At 39.6% G+C, this 17109-nt stretch overlaps 1 protein-coding gene and 1 long non-coding RNA gene across 10 annotated transcripts in view; one reads left to right on the forward strand and one right to left on the reverse strand.

Moving 5' to 3' along the window:
• Nucleotides 1-17109, reverse strand: part of gabbr1a (gamma-aminobutyric acid (GABA) B receptor, 1a) — a 128022-nt gene that overhangs the window by 80389 nt on the left and 30524 nt on the right. For all 6 annotated transcript variants that reach the window (XM_005456072.4, XM_003451260.5, XM_005456070.4 and 3 more), the window contains one exon: nt 16513-16530. In XM_005456072.4, coding sequence (XP_005456129.1) covers nt 16513-16530 — 18 coding nt within the window. The remainder of the gene's footprint in view (nt 1-16512; nt 16531-17109) is intronic.
• The window catches only part of LOC109204200 (uncharacterized), a 35262-nt gene that overhangs the window by 1480 nt on the left and 16673 nt on the right, over nt 1-17109 (forward strand). The gene's annotated exons all lie outside the window — the stretch shown is intronic.

Raw genomic sequence — 17109 nt, forward strand, 5'->3', positions numbered from 1 at the left:
TCACCAGTTTACCCTCACACAAGATTAACAAAAGAAGAAAACTTCTAGTCACAAGCTGGATCATTTTCAGTTTTTACTTCAAAAACGATTTTTTAAAATATATTTTAATATTTTAAAAAGAATGTTTACAATAAATTATATATTGGTAAACAGTGCAGTCCCTACAATCAAAGTTTGGTTGGGCAACGTCACAATAACGTCCAGCATGGATCTCATACTCGGACTCTTCAGAGTGCACAACACTAACAACAACGTAAGACCGAAGCCTCACTGCAGCAGGATACAAAGCACTGGAAATATATTATTTATACATTCTAAAAGCATTGCATCTTATAGGATAATATGGCAACACGAGTCTGACTTTGGTATGACGTCACAGTTAGACTACTAATATATACTGTTGTTCTATAAAGTCTCTGGATATTCTGACCATGGAGCTGTTGCCACAATGTCAGCAGCTTTCTAAATCCTAACCAAATGCAACGTGACTGCAGGGTTAACTGACTGATTTGTGGTTGGGTGCAAAGGGACGACAAGGACATCTACACAACACATCGCAAGTTTGTTAAATCTCATTAGAGGCTACACTCTCTCTCTCTCTATTGTTCTTTTCGTGACACTGGTCATTTCCAAAGTCTGAGCCACAGCTGTAGATGTTGAATGAAATGTAGGTGTGCCATTAGAAATCATTTACAGCAATACCAAGATAGTAATAATGGTTTAAATCTGCCAACTAAACAGTTACATTTAAAACAGGATTAATGAAACAAAACTGTAGGTTTTAAAATTATATGTTATTTTGTATCTCATAATGGAGTTAAAGAATTGAGTGGAGCTGTAGTTACAGCATCAGGCAGCAGAGGTGGAGCTGTTTCAGAGATTCAGCCTGAACAAGCACATTATTTCAGTGTGTTTATATGTGTGACTGTACAGTCGTCCAGCCTGTGACGACGTGTGGGAATATGGTGTCTTTGCCAGAGAGATGAGATGGTTTGCAGAGTTTAGACTTTAGAATGTCCTCATCAGTGGTAATTCCAGGACAATTTCAAGGATTTTCAAGGGAGATCAAAATGGAAAGACAACAGAAAAAATGCTTCATCTTAGATTTGTCATGATCAGAGTTGTGATTAAAGGCTTGGGTGGAAGATTTTCAGATTTCAAAATGGGTCATGGTAGTCTTAAGTTTGAGAATAGCTGCGCTGCTCTGTGGGGCAAAACTTTAAGCATTTCTTCAGTTAAACAACATGTTTGGGTTTATGTCCACACATCTATCCATGCTCTTCCACTTATCCTTAACAGGGTCGGGGGGGGCGTCTGGCTTTATGTGATTAACAACAGTGTCTCAGAGGCAGCACCAAGATAAGCAGCCACCATTTGTCTCAATGACCACTTTCCACCTATTTGTCAGTATCTTAACCAGCATCATGAGTTTGTCATTTAGAACGTGTACCACTTCACAGCTGAACATTTTCAAAGGTTAACAGGTGGAACTTTTTCCTTCTGGATGATTGAATATTGTGCTGATGTAGTGTTTGCATGGGGAAAACAGTCCTGGTCCCTTAATGAGATACAGCAGTCCATCATTAGCCTATTTTAAGAAATGAAGGTCAATTATTTGGAAAACATTAAGGACTAAAGGTTTTTTCAAGTTCAGTCACAAAAATCATCAAACACTGTGATGAAACTAGCTCTCATGAGGATAACCACAGGAAACGAAGCCACAGAGTTCCCTTTGCTGCACAGCAGAACTTCATTAGAGTTACCAGCCTCAGAAATCAACAGCTAACAGCAGCTTAGATTAGAGTGAAACATGAGCTTTTCCCCGAGTTCAAGCAGCGGGTGTTTCTGAACATCAGCCTTGACTGTGAAACTGGCCCAAAGAAATCAAGAGGAAGAAGGGAAGTGCTGGAACAAAGAAAGACACAAGAGACCGGAAGAAACTTGGAGTTTTGATCTGAACTCGATCTGATTCTGACAGTTTTGGTTGTCGCTGTATTTGAGAGGTTCAGAGAAGGTGATTGGATGGTTCTGCACTGAGAAGGAGCCGTGATGGAGGGCAATGCTGGAGGCGCCGTTTTGAGGTCAGAATTTGAGGCAACAGTGGACAGTAGGACCAGTGTTATTTTTTTTAACAGTAAAATGTAATTTAACCGACATTGAGATGCATGCTGTTGGCAGGACTGCAAGTAAATCTCCATTACCAAAAAGTAGAGCTCAAACAATTTATCAGCAGGCTGATGTTATTGGCCAATATTAGCTATGTGCCAATCTATGAGTATCAGTATTTATAACAGCCAATAAACAAAAACTGAAAGAGTAAAGAAGAGACTAGAAAAATTTGCATTTCCTGCGAAAATGCTGTGTGGATGCCTTAACGCTGAAGCTGTCTGCTGAAAAGCTGAAAAAGATGAAAGGTTGTAAAAAGTTGTATGGCGGTGAAAAAAAAATTTCACCCTGAGCAGGATTCGAACCTGGCCCTCCTGGTCTCAAGGCGGCTACTCATCTCACTGAGCCAAAGTTATTCTCACAAAAAAGAGGTGGACAGACTGACCATTCTGCTGAAATGAGCAGAAGCTGCTGAGAATTGTGCTGATAAGAGGTGAAAAGGCTGAAAATCTTGCAGAAAAGAGGTGAATCAGCAGAATTTGGGCTGAAAGGAAGTGAAAATTCTGCTGAAAAAGAGTTCAATCAGCAGAACTTCTGCTGAAAAGAGGTTTTTGCTGAAAACAGCTGAAAAAGCTGGTATTTGTGCTCAAAAGTGATGAAAAAACTGAAAGTTTTGCTGAAAAGGGGTGAAAAAGCTGAAATTTGTGTTGAAAAGAGTTGAAAAAGTTTAATTGTTAACTGACAGAAATGTTGCCATAAGCGGGATTTGAACCCGGGCCTCCCAGTCTGAGAACGGCTGCTCATCTCACTGAGCTAAAACACAGGTCATCTCAGCAAGGAAAATCAGTGACGCCACTGATAATATGGCAGAAGTGGGCAAAAATATTGCAAAAAAAATTCAATATCTCAAAAAGTATAGAAGTTATGAGCACCAAAAGTCATAGCAGGCATTAGAATTTTTTAAAGTTTGAATGGCGAAAATTGGATAAAAACTGTGGGAGTAGTTAAGTGCCAAAAAAACGTACGGAAGCAACTAGAATATAGTGGAATAAAGAATAAAGAGAAACAGGAACTCAATAGTGTGGATGCCTTTGAGGGCATCCACACAATGAGAGAAACACCTTTTGAGTATTGACAGAGGGAACTCTGCAGGTTTGGAATGCTACAAAGGCAACAACCCATCTGAGCAGCGCCCGGCAGCGGCTATGCAAGTAAATGCAAAACTACACATAACAAATGTTGGGAATTCTTTGTGATTTATGTATCGGAAAGAAAAAAATGGACTGATATATCAGAATATCTGATTTTTAAATCACAGATTGGGGATAATTCAGTTTAATGCAACAAACCTCTTCATGAAGATCATATTCTTTCATTTTTGTAGCTGCACTTCAATATAAAATACCAAAACAGGTAAAACGCCTGTTTCAGGTGAAGGTTTGCTTCTTTTCGTTGTCTTTAATAAGCATATTTTTTGGGTTCAGGATGATTGTCTGACAAATCCAGACATGTCATGGCTTTAGGAAAGCTGCTCACCTCTTCTGACATTTTACAGACCAGAAGATTAAGGAAGAAAATAAGCAGCAGATTATATATAGAGAGACTGAAAAAATCATTATGCGAGGTATAAGCAGGGCATTCTTCAGGCCTTTCCTCTGAATTACAGTCTTTCAAAAGCTGTTGAATAAGCTGAAAAATGTTATAATTTCACCCTAAGAAAACCTATGCCTCGATGCTGTTTGACCTGCAAATCGATCACTCCACGCTTGCCAGACGAGCACACAAGTAACGTGTAACTCTGATCTGTAACCACCTCTGCCAGCTCTGCCTTCGCTTCCACAATCAAGTCTAAAAATGCTACCGAAGCCGCTTTAGGAAATCAGCACTAAACGTGGCGAGCAGCATCAATCACGCCTGATCTTATTTGCCTTCATCTCGATCTGAGAAGCGTGGTGACGGCGATGTAGCTGGTGTTGATGAGAGGGAGGCTGGACGCTCTGCACACCTGCTGTTTGAACCCTCTGTTCACATTCAGCACAGTCTGTCGGTATCTCTGACACACAGAGACACGCACACTCGCACCTTTTGGATGATAAACACACACGTAGAATCGGGCCTCAGCTGGCTTTTATTTGCGTCTCTCTTTCAGATGAATGTTTGATGCTTTGGGAGATCATTCGATGTCTTTGAATCATTTGAGGAATGATAGAGCTAAAAGTTAACAGCTTATTATCTAAACTAAAATCTCGGAAAATCGTCGCGGCGGTGACGACACTTTTAGCCATTTTCAAGCATTATTGGATTACTTATTCCATTTTATGGTCTTGTTTTTGCCTTTCTTGTGTAAGTGCTCTAATTGCAATGTAATGTTAGCGTTGGCTTTTGAAAATTACTCATTGCAATGATTGAGAAGAAGACCATTATTTCTCCGGGCCAAATTAAAATCTCTCTGTAGTTGGGCGATGGAATATGACTATTATATAACCCTGGTTCATTACCCAAATCTCATTATCTGGATATCTCCATGTAGCAGAGAGCTATTCAGATCCAGCTGCTAACAAGCCCTCACAGGCTGACATGAGTGCAGTGATCATCTACTGGCATTTGCCTTCCACTTCCACCTCCTCTTCCTCGCTGCCACCCGTGACCCATCCAACACACCATCAATTATTCAGCTGTGAACTTTATATGCTGTTTCCCTCCATAAGCCTGCAGCCAACACAGGCAAGATGCGACAGCATCGGACGCTGCACTGTTAACAACCCCCATGGTGGCAAATGCCACATTGGGAGAAGACATTAGCTGAGGCACAGCCTGAAAAAGCTGCATTGGAGAAATGAGTGCTGTAACATGTTGCTGAGCTGCTTTTAATGAGGCGCCTTGTACTGTAAATGTGTGTGTCTGCAGTTTGCACAATGGGTATCCTTCAGAATAATGGCCTGTTTTCCTCCTGGTAGACGTGTTAGTGGAAAAATACTGTTTCCTTTTTAACAATAGACAGATTACATTCGCCTCCACCTGCGGAGCATGTGTTACTCTGGCAGAAATCCAAATCGATGTGCTGAAAAATAGATATCGGGGAAAATAGGACTCCCAAGATCTACGTTTCAGATATTCGCTACGTATCCGGTTTGTCAGCGTGTAACTTTTTCCTTTTGTGGTGGAAGTGCCGGCCAGGATTATTTGAAAGAGCGTGATTTATGGAAGCATGAATGTTGGCCAGTATGCTAGAAAAATGTAGTTCATCAGGCAGTAAAAAGGACTAACTTAGATACAGTGTCATCATTACATAATTTGTCCTGCAGCAGCTCTCTCCACTCTGCAGCATCTCACTTATTAGAGAAATCTATCTTGCCTGAGTATCGGGGCGGAGTGGATTCTGTTAAGAATAATAAATCCACTGCTTAACTATAAAACTATTCCACTGGGACATAACTTCTGTGTATTTTTTTTTATACCAGTAAAAAAACATCTAGAATATCTTCTGCTTCACTGTCAGAAGGTTTCCTCTGCCAAAATATTGCTACTCTTGTGCTTTGGAAATCCATTACTGCCATGCGCAGGTCTCAAACTCACATTTGCATGAGGTGAGCAGCGTGACACTTGAGGTAAATTATTTTTTTTAAATGTGCGCCTCAACTTTTTGGGGCAACCCTGAAACTCGCAGCAGCTGCAGTGACATCCACAAATCTCAGGCTGGGAGTGAAAACGCTCCTTTTTTGCATTAGTTTTGAATTTACTAGAAAATATTTCAATACAAATGAGAATCTGAGCTTAATGTTCAGTCTAAGCTTGTTGAAGCCTGATAACTCACGTTATCCCAGCATGATTTGGTAATCACCCCTCAACATCACATGATTTGTTTTAAACAGTAAGTATATTTAATGAAGTCAAGCAAAATTTTACAAAAAGGCCATAAATATTTTTCCTCAAAGTGAAGAAAGATGGGATGAAGTCTTGCGTTTGATCATTGGCATTTTTTCCTCAAGCCCACATGACATTTTCAAGGTGGAAAAATCCATTTCAGCTCCAAGCAACCAAATCTATTTTACACCCACAACCTGAATTTTGTTCAGCGTGATTTTTTCAATAAGCAACTTTGAGAATCAGTATATATAGAGGGAGAGCTATAGGGGATGTATTATAGTTTTAATAACAAAAATGCTCCAATTTAATGTTGCAGATGTTGATCTGTTTTCTGATTATTGAAAGTTTGAAAAGTGCCATTTGGGTAAAAGTATAAGTGGCTGATCAAAGCATCTTCTAGCATATGTATCCAGATCATTTCATAATATATAATAATCCTATTATAAAACTCATGAAAGTAGCTTATGGCTGTGTAATGGAGCAGCGACATTCATACTCATATCACGTTGATTAAACAACTTTTCCTCTTTTTGCAATTTGTTTCTTTAAACGTATCATTTAAAAGGATGTTTTTCATCCCTGAAGATTTCCTGTGGCTGTCTTCTGTACAAAAACTGACCTGTAACTCAGAAAACATTAATGAGGTGTGAAGGTACATTTTTTTCATGACTAAATTTATTCTACCAAAAGAAAAAGAGCTGACTGTGAAAGGATCACACGGGAACTTCTGATTTGGTGTTACCTCTAACGGAAGCAGACGGAAAAAGAAGGCGGCTGCAAATATTCATCTCATATTATGACAAACTAAGTGAGCAAGTTTTTTGGGCAGTTATGTTTATTCCTGTGTGAATCAATAAGTATCAGGTTGCAAATATGTGTCATCACGTTCGTTCCGATAAAAAGTCTTAAAAAGTTTTCCGACGTGCATGAAAAGACAGTTTTTGTTTCTACTGTGCAAAGTTGTGACATTACAGCTTCACTAATGAGTCGATGCAGAGTGCAATCACAATCAACAATCAAGGCCCTGAACAAATGCCACGCTCATTTACATCATGGCTAAAGCAAGCAAAATAATAGGCAGCACACTGAACTTCTCTTAACTACAATAATGAACAGACAGCAGTGGCTGCCAACACGTATCTGAAACCTCTGTGTGCATGCGTCAGTGCAACAACATGATCAAATCATATGTTTCACAGCTCCACTGTTGATTGGCTCTTTGAAGGCAGGGTGAGATTAACACCATCTTTACAGCCTCAGAATTCACTCATTTCTATTCATAATTCTTCGAGTGTCATGTCTGTGTCTCTCTCTTATTATCCCTCTGGTTGGGAATTTTTGACTTTTAAGTGTCCTCGTAAACTTTCAGCGGGGTTGACGTAATACGAATGTAGGGGAAAGTCTGCGACAGTCGTCGCTCTTTGGTCTTTAAAGTTTTGAGGTGTGATTGTGCCAATTATCCTGCTACAGTATGAATCCTTCCCCACAAAAATGCAAACCAGAGGGTGGAGCACGTCTCTGCAGAGTGGAGAGCTGCTTCTCCTCAGACAGGGTGGAGTCAGTTCACTGCAGGTGTCCAGCTACAAACTTTTCTCTTTCTGGCATCATTCGTTCTCTCCTTACATTCAGCCTCAGGTTGCTGCCACTGATCTTTACCAGGGTTCATCTGTAAACTGGACTTTCTGTCCTCGTTTCTCCTCCTGGGAAATGGTTTCGAGACGCTCCTCGTCCTCTGAGACCACAGCTAGACAGCTTTCTTTTGACTTTGGCTGATTCAGCTCTTGTGTTCTTTATTTAGTAAATTCTATATCGGTGATAAACCTACTTTGCTGTCTCTCAGTGAACAAGGCTTGATGAATTGATCCGCTGAAGGCTTTAGAGTTTCATGCACTGGCCCCTGGTTTGGCTCAGAGAATACCTCTGTTTGCTCAGAATAACAGTCCAACTTCTCTGTTACTTTGCTCTCATGCCATCCTCCCCATGCTGCTTATTCAGCAATGTTCTCTTCGAAACTTGAGGCAGAGACGTATTTCTAACAGGTGAACAATGGCTGCAGGTTGAATTAATTGAAGGCGCCTCCTTTAAGTCGATCAAATATATAAATATATACATGCAGAACACTTTGAAATCTTAAAACAATCTAACAATATTTTTAAAGGCTGTCCCAGATTCAGGATCACATGCTGTGAAAAAGTTCACGTAGGTATCACAAAGCACCGAATCCCACAGTGAACTGATCGTGTTACCAAGTTTGTGGAGCTCATAGAAACCATCCTTCAGCTCACTTTGTTTGCTTTAATTACAATAAACTGCAGCTCATGCTGAGTCAGTCCCATTTGCACCATCCTGCTACAAAAGCACTCTTTTTATACACTGAACGTTGTCTCCAGCAATTACACCTTTTGCTTGTTTTTGTGCAGCAATAATTACAAGTTTAAATAAAATAATCATCAAAAATCAAAAGACACACACATCCAAAAGAAAAAAGGTGATGGGTGATTTTTTTTTTTTGTCTGTACAAAATGACAAATCTTCAACAGGTAATCTTGTTGATGGTTAAAGACAAATGCGAGGCTCGAAGGGAGAGGGTAATTTTTCTTTTCCCGTTTGTAAAGATTTATGTCTTCAGTCAGAGCAAATTAGCTTGAAGCCAAGAGCTAAAAACACAGCGTCAAAAAGTCAGGAATGATCAGGGGGCTGAAGCGTATTGTTGGTTTTCAAAAGATAAATAGAAATAAGCCAGCCATCATTATGTCTCTAGCCTCTTAGCACTTTTAAAATCTGATGATATTAAAAAAAACTCCATGGATTATTATGCCCCTGTTTTTGCTGCTTTTCTTGTAGGGGCGCATATGGTTGTTAAACTGTTGTCAGAGAAACCGTAACAGAAACTAGATGCAGCCCCGTTGCATCTACACACAGAAACACACACACAAGGTTGAGCAGACTCAGACAGGAGCAGGGTATTAACCTTTCTCCCGCTGAGGAGGCAGTAAGTGGGCGGTGATGGCACATGGAGTGGAGACAGAGAGCAGAGCTAGAAGGAGGTCAGCGTTGAGACAGTGGATGGAAATTTCTATTTGAGGAAACGGTCTTCTCTGTTGCTTAGTTAATTATGTGTTTGTTAAGTCTGTGACATTTTCAAAGTTTTTCACCGGCAACTTATTCTTCCACCTATGATTGCCTGCATAAAGCTACGAGTTCAGTGTTGAATATCCTATGAAGAGGATGTGTACGTGCAGCCTCATGGGTCTCTGTCACAGACTCTGTGAAAGAATCTATGGCAGTGATTCCCAATTAGAGGTATAAGTACCCCGGGGATTACACAGACAGATTGTCTTAACAAATATATAAAAAATAAAAACATATTTTAGAATTTAATTGAAGAATTAAGTGGACCTGAACAGGTTTGTGCAGAAAATTGTTAAGAAGCTCACCAAAGTTGAAGGTATTAGAGAAAAGTGTTTCATAACAGTGTGCATAACATTGTTAGCAAAAAGCCTGAATGAACAAATACAGTCGTTCATGAATAAACATATAAGCTAGCTGGCTAAAATTATTAAATGAGTTAGTAAAGGTATTGCTGCTTCTTTTAAGTGTTAAAACTAAAAGTATGACTAAAAGTGTAAAGTATAAAGGTCTGAAATTGTTAAATGACGGTCAAATTTTAAATTGTAAACTAAAGGAATCAATAAACAGCTTTAGTTTGGCTTTGCTTAAAATAGATGATTAATTACCTAAGCATAACAAACTTATTACAAAAACATAAATGCACTTAAAGTTTTCTGTATGACTGTATCAGTCTCTCACATCATGGTGGTGTTCCTTTATGTACAGCAAACCACAGCATTTTAACTGGGTTGAGGGAGCTCTCCCATTGGTTTTAATGGGAAACCTTTTTTCGAATTGTAGTTTTATGAGCTGTAAGATTCTAACATGCTAACTGAGGCATGTAGCGTCTGACATGCAGCTCGCTCTCTCCATTCCTGGGAAGACTGTGGCATTGTGTTAACACACACTTGAATGCTACAGACCAACAAACTGACATAACTACCTACTTAGGCTACTTTAGCTTTTAATTCCTTTAGAAGCACTAATGGTGTTCTTTAGCTAAACGTACAAATTAAAGTTTAGCTAAATAACTTGTTTGCTAAAGTTATGGACGAAGAAATGAAATTGTTTAGGATGAAAACAGCCTAATACATAAACTAAGAGTTAACAGTTGTAATTTATTTATTAAAAAGAGTGATTGAAAGTTAAAATAGAAAGAAAAATGTAAATGTTAGTTAGCAGTAATGGAAACACGTGTAGCAAAAGTAGCATAATGAAAAAGTGTCCACCAGAAACGTAAACGAATGGCTGAATTAGTAAACCTGTAGTTATAGATAACTAGTTTGATAATCATAACTGTTAAACAGTTAATTATATAAGGTACTTTTAAAATTACCCTTTCTAAATTTTAACTCTCACCACCAATATTTTTCTGTGGATGTGGTGAAATATTTTTGGATGATCTTTTTCTTTTGAATTTTATATTTAACCAACACATTTCCTCAGGAAGCACCGACTTTTCTCAGATTAGCATTAAAAAACTGTACAAAAGCATTGAGCCACCCTTCATTTCTGGCAGAATAGGAACTGTGTGCAGCGATTTATTGAATCCTAAATCTAAGTGTGCTAACATGAATGAAAAAGCCAAACACAAGGCATTTAAAAAAAAAAGTTTTCTTTCTTTCTTCTCCACAGCCTGAGCTCTGTGAGGCAGCTTTCTTGTCATTTCTTTATGTAGTCTTCGGGAAAAGTTCTCCAGGCTTCTTGAAGGACACTCAAAGCTCTTCTTAGGATGTTTCTGCGGCCACTTCGCTGCTTTCATCGCTGAAATGCAGCCCCGAGCCATGACAGAACCTCCCCCATGTTTTACAGATGGCTGCGGACACTCGCTGCTGCGCCTCTCTCCTGACATCCTCCTTCCACACTGATCACGACTTGAACCAAAAATTTCAAACTGGGATTCATCAGATTCCAGCAGACCAGTTGCCACTGATCTTCAGTCTTTTCTCCCAGTTTCTCATCCTTAGGGCTTCTTGAGCGCCTGAGACAGTTTGTGATGAGGCTTCAGTGAACAGTACGTGGACCACCTGAAGGTCCAGATGCATCTGTCAGGTCCTGTGTCAGATCTTTGATGGATTTTTCCTGTTTCTTAAAGACATGACTTTCAGATATTGTTCATTCACTGTCGATGTTTTGTTTTTCTTTGGACCTGCCACTTCTGCTTTAGTCCTCCACTTGTCCAGTTTCCCTCAATTTTTTAACAACACACTACACGCCATACTGTGACATGCCAAGTCTTCAGCTAATAGTTCTTCTGGAAACACCTTGTTGGTGCAAAGATACAATTTTATGCCTGTCAAACTGTGTTACTGTTGGTATTTTTCATAGATTCAACAAAAATGGGAACAAATGATGTGTTTTTGTCGTAGGCTGCTGGTAACAAAGTGCCTAAAGATACAATTTAAAGTGTGTTCTTTGCTAAATTTTCTTTTATGTTCACACCACCGGTTTATCCTTCGAGTTAGGAACCTTTCTATGCTTGGATGCTGCTCACAAGCACCTAGAAGAAACAAAAACTGTTGCACAGCATTGTACCTTTAAAATATGCTCACAGAAATGAACCAGTGACAGTTTATGGAGAGGAGCTGTTGATGGAGGAGTCCATCTGACAGGTCTTTGGGAGAACACCAGAGAAAAAAGGTAGAACAACCTGTCTGAAAGCGTGGTCAGTTCCTAATGTGGTGACATAACTGTGCAAGAGGGCGAACCATTCTGCAACAGTTACTAATGTATTCATGATTCTTGCCAGGAATCAGATGAAGTGGCTCTTCTTGTAGATGCATCGACCCTTTATTTTACCAGGGAAGGCTGACTAAGCACATTAGTTTATTTTCAGAGAACGACCTGCTGTGAACTTGCACAGTTTAAACTCTGTGTTTAAGTAACACTGTGTGTAGCAGCGGGGCGGCGTGAGCAGAATATCCCTCTAATATTGTATCCCTGTAATATCCTGTCCATTTTCAAAAAGTGAATCTTCAGAGAGGGTATAGAAAAAGTGATTAGCAACAAACTAATAAGAATATAATTTCCATTAAAACTTGGAATTACAATTAAGCAAAGACACGGGGGGGTTCGTTTAGATGAGTAGAAAATACTTCCTCACTAATGAGCAAATGAAACCGTCCTCAAAGTCATAAATGAAGGATTTACTCAGAACCTTTCTTCGTGTAATTGGCTCGTTAGAAACTGGAGCAGAGCCCGTGAGCTCTGCAATGTGTGCATTTTCTGATATAAGATATGAAAACTATCTTCCTCAACTTATGTTTACAGCTTCAGCTATGATCTTGTTTATCACAGCAGTAAAAAAAACATATTGAGTTGGACAAGCTGTTCATGCCCTCAAGTCAGCTCTTCCAGCTGGTGTGGGGATTTAAACCTTCAGTTAGAACAAGCGCCTGTTGGTGCTTCAGGCCACTGCTGCCCCACATGGAGACACGCCCGAGTGTGGGGGGTTTCTCAAAGATCACTGCTGCCCTCTTGTGGTGAAAAAGACGCACCGCAGCCTGGTGTAAAACTTTTAAGAGGACTGACGGGAGATCAAAGATGGAAGTCTGTTTATGAAATACATAATGATTTGAGGGCTACTCTTTCTACTGAAACACTGCATATTTATGGGGATTAGATATTTATGTAAAAAGTCAGTGAAGGAAGTCAAAGTTGATTTTATCTGAAGTAAACTGATTTTTGGCAAAGTTCCAAAGAGGCTCCGTGTTTCACTGCGTGTCCACTTTTATGTCGCTAAACATCTGCACAACTTTACATTTATTCTGTTTGTGCTCATCTTACAGAAGGATAAGAAGGAAAAGATTATTCTATTAAGAGTTTTATTTTTAAAGACAATGGAGGATATTTAGGTTCAGGCTAACAGACATTATTTCACACTTGAAGGACGCACTGCAAACACAAAGGAAGGTGATAAAGTGTTTAGATATAGTTAGATGTTGGGGTAGGCTGAATATGAGGATGGAAGAATGAATCTGCTTGTGTGTTTGTCTTTTCTTTCCTTAAGATTTCTTCTTAATGAGGTCAGATCTCCTTTTCAGTTTCATTAACATCTTACACTGTATAGACAGACATATTGGGACACACCTCTTAATTTGCATAGGTCTATAAAATCAAGCACCCAGCCCTCAGCCTGCCTTTTAGTGCAGCAGATTACTGAAGCAATCTTTCAAAAGTGGATACGAGCACCAAAATTGGCATGTTTGTCCCTTTGGAGCCAGAAGTTTGAAAAAAATCTCATAAGTCACTTGAATTTTCAAAATGTTAGTTTGGCCATCATTTGGATCTAAGAAGCAAACATTTTACTCCAGAAATACACCCATGGGCTCAATTTCAGATGTTTGCTTTCATATAAATCAAAAATCTTCAGTTTCTTTGTTTCAAGTAAAATCAAATTATTGCAATATGTGTTACATGTTGCTCCAATGAGAATTGCAGTTGCATGTTGCTGTGCAGATCGGTAGATTGCCCTTTTGCTGCATGCGTACAACTCGGCTCAGACATTTAACAATTATCTGGTGATGATTTATTATAACTCATGTGTTTTTGTGAATTTCATGTATTTGATGTATTTAGACTCCTTTACCTTTCTCAGCTCTCCCACAGCCCTGTCATCTTTTTTTTTAGGTATTATTTTTATTAATTTTCTTCACAGTCTAACACAGTGAGACAGATTACTGTCACCTTTGCTGTCACACTAGCAGATGTTTAGAATCACCAGTTAACCTGCCAAGCTTGAGAAACAGACCAGTTCAACCTTAGTTAATGACCACTGTGTACAGGCTTCTCCTAGTTTATCCCGTACTAAATGGACTGTGTGATGTGTAGGTTTTTAATTTTTTTAGTACTCAAAGCACTTTTTAAACTGCTGCATCCACAGACACACTCATGCACACCCAGATGGATGCATCAGAGGGTATTTGGGGTTTAGTGCCCTGCCCAAGGACACTTCAGCATATGGCTGCAGGAGCCTGGGATCAATGGGATCAAATGGAAGTGCAGAGGTCTATACAGGAGATGTGACTGAAATGAACAGCATTGTTTAAAAAAATCCAAGTAATTTCAGACTTCAACTTCTTCATGGCCATGTTGAGTTTTCAAATGCTTAATGGGCTTCATTACAAAGCTAATTATAAAATAGTATATATACTCATTTTAATAACTGAATGATTTCCCTGTAATGTTACGTCATCTGCTTCACTATTTACAAATATTTGAATGTGGTTGTTCTAAACAGATCACAGATTTGTTCATTCGAACAAATCACCATATGACATTTCTTCTCTTCTTCTTGTTCCATGATCAGCTATAAGTAGTATTATAGCAAAATGGAAGCATTTAGGGTCCTTAGCAGTGTAAGACCACGATGGTTACACAGCAGGGTCACAGCGTGTTGAGGTGTATAGTGCATAAAAGTTGCCAGCTCTCTGCTGACTCAGTAACTGCAGAGCTCCAAACCTCCTCTGGCATTAACATCAGTACAAAGGCTGTGTGTCGGGAGCTTCATGGCCTGGGTTTGCACAGCTGACCTGTGTCGTGTTTGCTATGGTGATTACCTATCACCTATTGGTTTGTTATTTTTGACCAGGATATAACCTGTTATGTCAGGGTGCTCTATGTCATGGTACTGGGTCGTGTGACCCAGTGTTTGAGTTTTATTGTATTTTGTTATTCATTGGTTTTCTAGTTTCAGTTTAGTTTATCTAATTAATTTCTACAATGCACAGGTTGCTGTTCTAGTTCTTTGTTTGTGGATCCTTTTGTGTCTTCTCCCCTGTTCGAAGTCTCCCTGCTTCGTGGGTCTACCTGTCATGTTTTATGTCTCTGTGGTTCTTGTCGTCAAGTTCGTGGCATGTCTGTGTCTCATCATGTTTCCTGTTTATTTTGAAAGTTTTGTTTCCATGTTCTATGTGCTTAGTTTACACTTCCACTGTGGCATCATTATGTTTATTCTAGTCAGCTGTTTCCTCATATGTCTCCACTTCCCCGGATCTCCTCATTTGTGGAGATCTGTCTTTGTGTGTTCAGTGTCTCGTCGTCTGTGTTACCTTCCCTGCCCTTTGTCACAGTTTCCCAGTCAAGCCATAGTTGTTATCTTGTCTAGTCATAGTATAAAGTCTCAGTGAGGGTCATAGTTTCCCAGTTTATGTTCAGGTTTTCCCTCAGTTTAGCCTTGTTGTATTTTCTTGAGTTTTCAGCCCTAAATAAAGGCTCGCCTTTTGTTAAGTTCAGTTTTGTCTACTTGCCTCTGTCTGCACTTGGGTCCTCTACTCTCTCCACACAGTCTGCCACGGCAGCCCGTGACACTCTAAAAGTGAGATTCCTCCCATACTAGCTTCATTTGGTCCCTGTTAAATCCAAAATGATCTCAATAATAATTCTACACAGTCCTGAATGATCAGGCTCCATCGTATCATAAAAACCTCACACTATTATCTGACTTCACCTTCAGGCATCTGGCTTATTTGTGGTTCACAGAGTTTCCAAAGGTAGAATAGGAAGCAGAGCCCATAGCTGTTAGTCTGGATTCAGGAGACAGACATCTTCTCCACTTTTAAGATCAGGCCTCCAGCTCGCCTTTTCTGATGAAGCTTACAGTTAGGGTTTTCTTAGTTGTGCTGCTTGGCTCAGACTTCTCACAGTGCACTGAACAGTCCTTCTCTTGTCTGTTTGGGGGTTTTGTCTCTTTTCTCTCTCCTTACCCCCTGACAAATCGATCAATGGCCCATCATCAAGGCTGGTTCTGCTTAAAATATCTTCCTGTTAAAATGGAGTTCTTCTTCACCACTGTCTCTAAATACTGCTCAAGGGTGGGGGTGGGCTGATCATTGGGGCTTTTTCTCAAACACTGCAGTGTCTTTACAGTACAAAGCATCTTGAGGTGACGGTTGTCTGTAGCACTGCTGAATAGATTTGATATTTGTCCTTATCATTTACTCTCTTAACAACCACGAGGTCACTAGCTGCCTGGCAAATTTTCAGATACTAGAAGCTAAAATGTTACACATGCATTTTGGGCAAAGAGTTCTTCTATTGTCAGCTTTTCCATTTGGCAAAAATTCCATAAAAGGGGGTGGACGGGATCCTTAACTGGTGGCTCTCAAAACTGTTGCCCAGAGCCACTGCAGGTGTGGCAGGAGCAACGAGTGCAGAAAAAGTGAAACGAGGCTGCATGAATATGATTTTTAATGGAAAATAAGTTGTGTTTATTTTTGGTTAATGCCAACTTTTAGTAAGTAAAGTTAATCTTCCTTTGTTAGTGTTAATGATTGATAAAATTGGGAAGGTTGTGAAGGTCACAGCAGAAAAAGATTGAGACTGGGTGACCTTAATCTAACCCTGTAACCTTCAACAGGTCATCGTTGAGCTGACCGAGGTTAACAGATTTCAAAACCACAAAATTAGGAAACGATAAGAAGTTCTTACCTGTGTAGTTTCTGTCATCTGTGGCAGGGAAATAGAAAAAGGACAAAAGAAGAATTGATTACAAATATATTCAATTTTTTTGTTACAATAAATACTCCAACAGAGTGAGTGGGGAAAAAAAAGGTTTTAACTGAAAGTGTTCAATGTTACTTTGCTCCACTAGGGGGCAGCAATACAACGCCGTAGTTATCCTGTGAAACAGTCTGGAAGGGGTTTATGCTGAGCAGCAATGCCTGGCAGGAAGTCCCTATTATGTAATAGTATGAACAACACATAGCATATAAAACCCAACAGAAAACCTATAAAACCTCATTTAATAGAGGCCCAACACAAACAACTGTCTTAATGCACTTTCAGAGTCTATTTGAAGCATTCACACATGTAGGTCAGCATTTCTAAATCTAGACTTTTAGGGATTATACAATAAGGGCCCTACTTTCCAACTGTGCTGATAATTCCTCTTTCATCTCTTTTAATACTACCATTCCCATAGCAACTTTACCCGTTGCCATGCCAACTCCTCTGATAACCAGTTGGCATCTTGTTTCCTTCACTTGTTTGTTTCATCTATGTGTGTGTGTGTGTGTGTGTGTGTGT

The sequence above is a fragment of the Oreochromis niloticus genome, linkage group LG11, assembly GCF_001858045.2.
Source record: "Oreochromis niloticus isolate F11D_XX linkage group LG11, O_niloticus_UMD_NMBU, whole genome shotgun sequence".
Lineage (NCBI taxonomy): Eukaryota > Metazoa > Chordata > Actinopteri > Cichliformes > Cichlidae > Oreochromis > Oreochromis niloticus.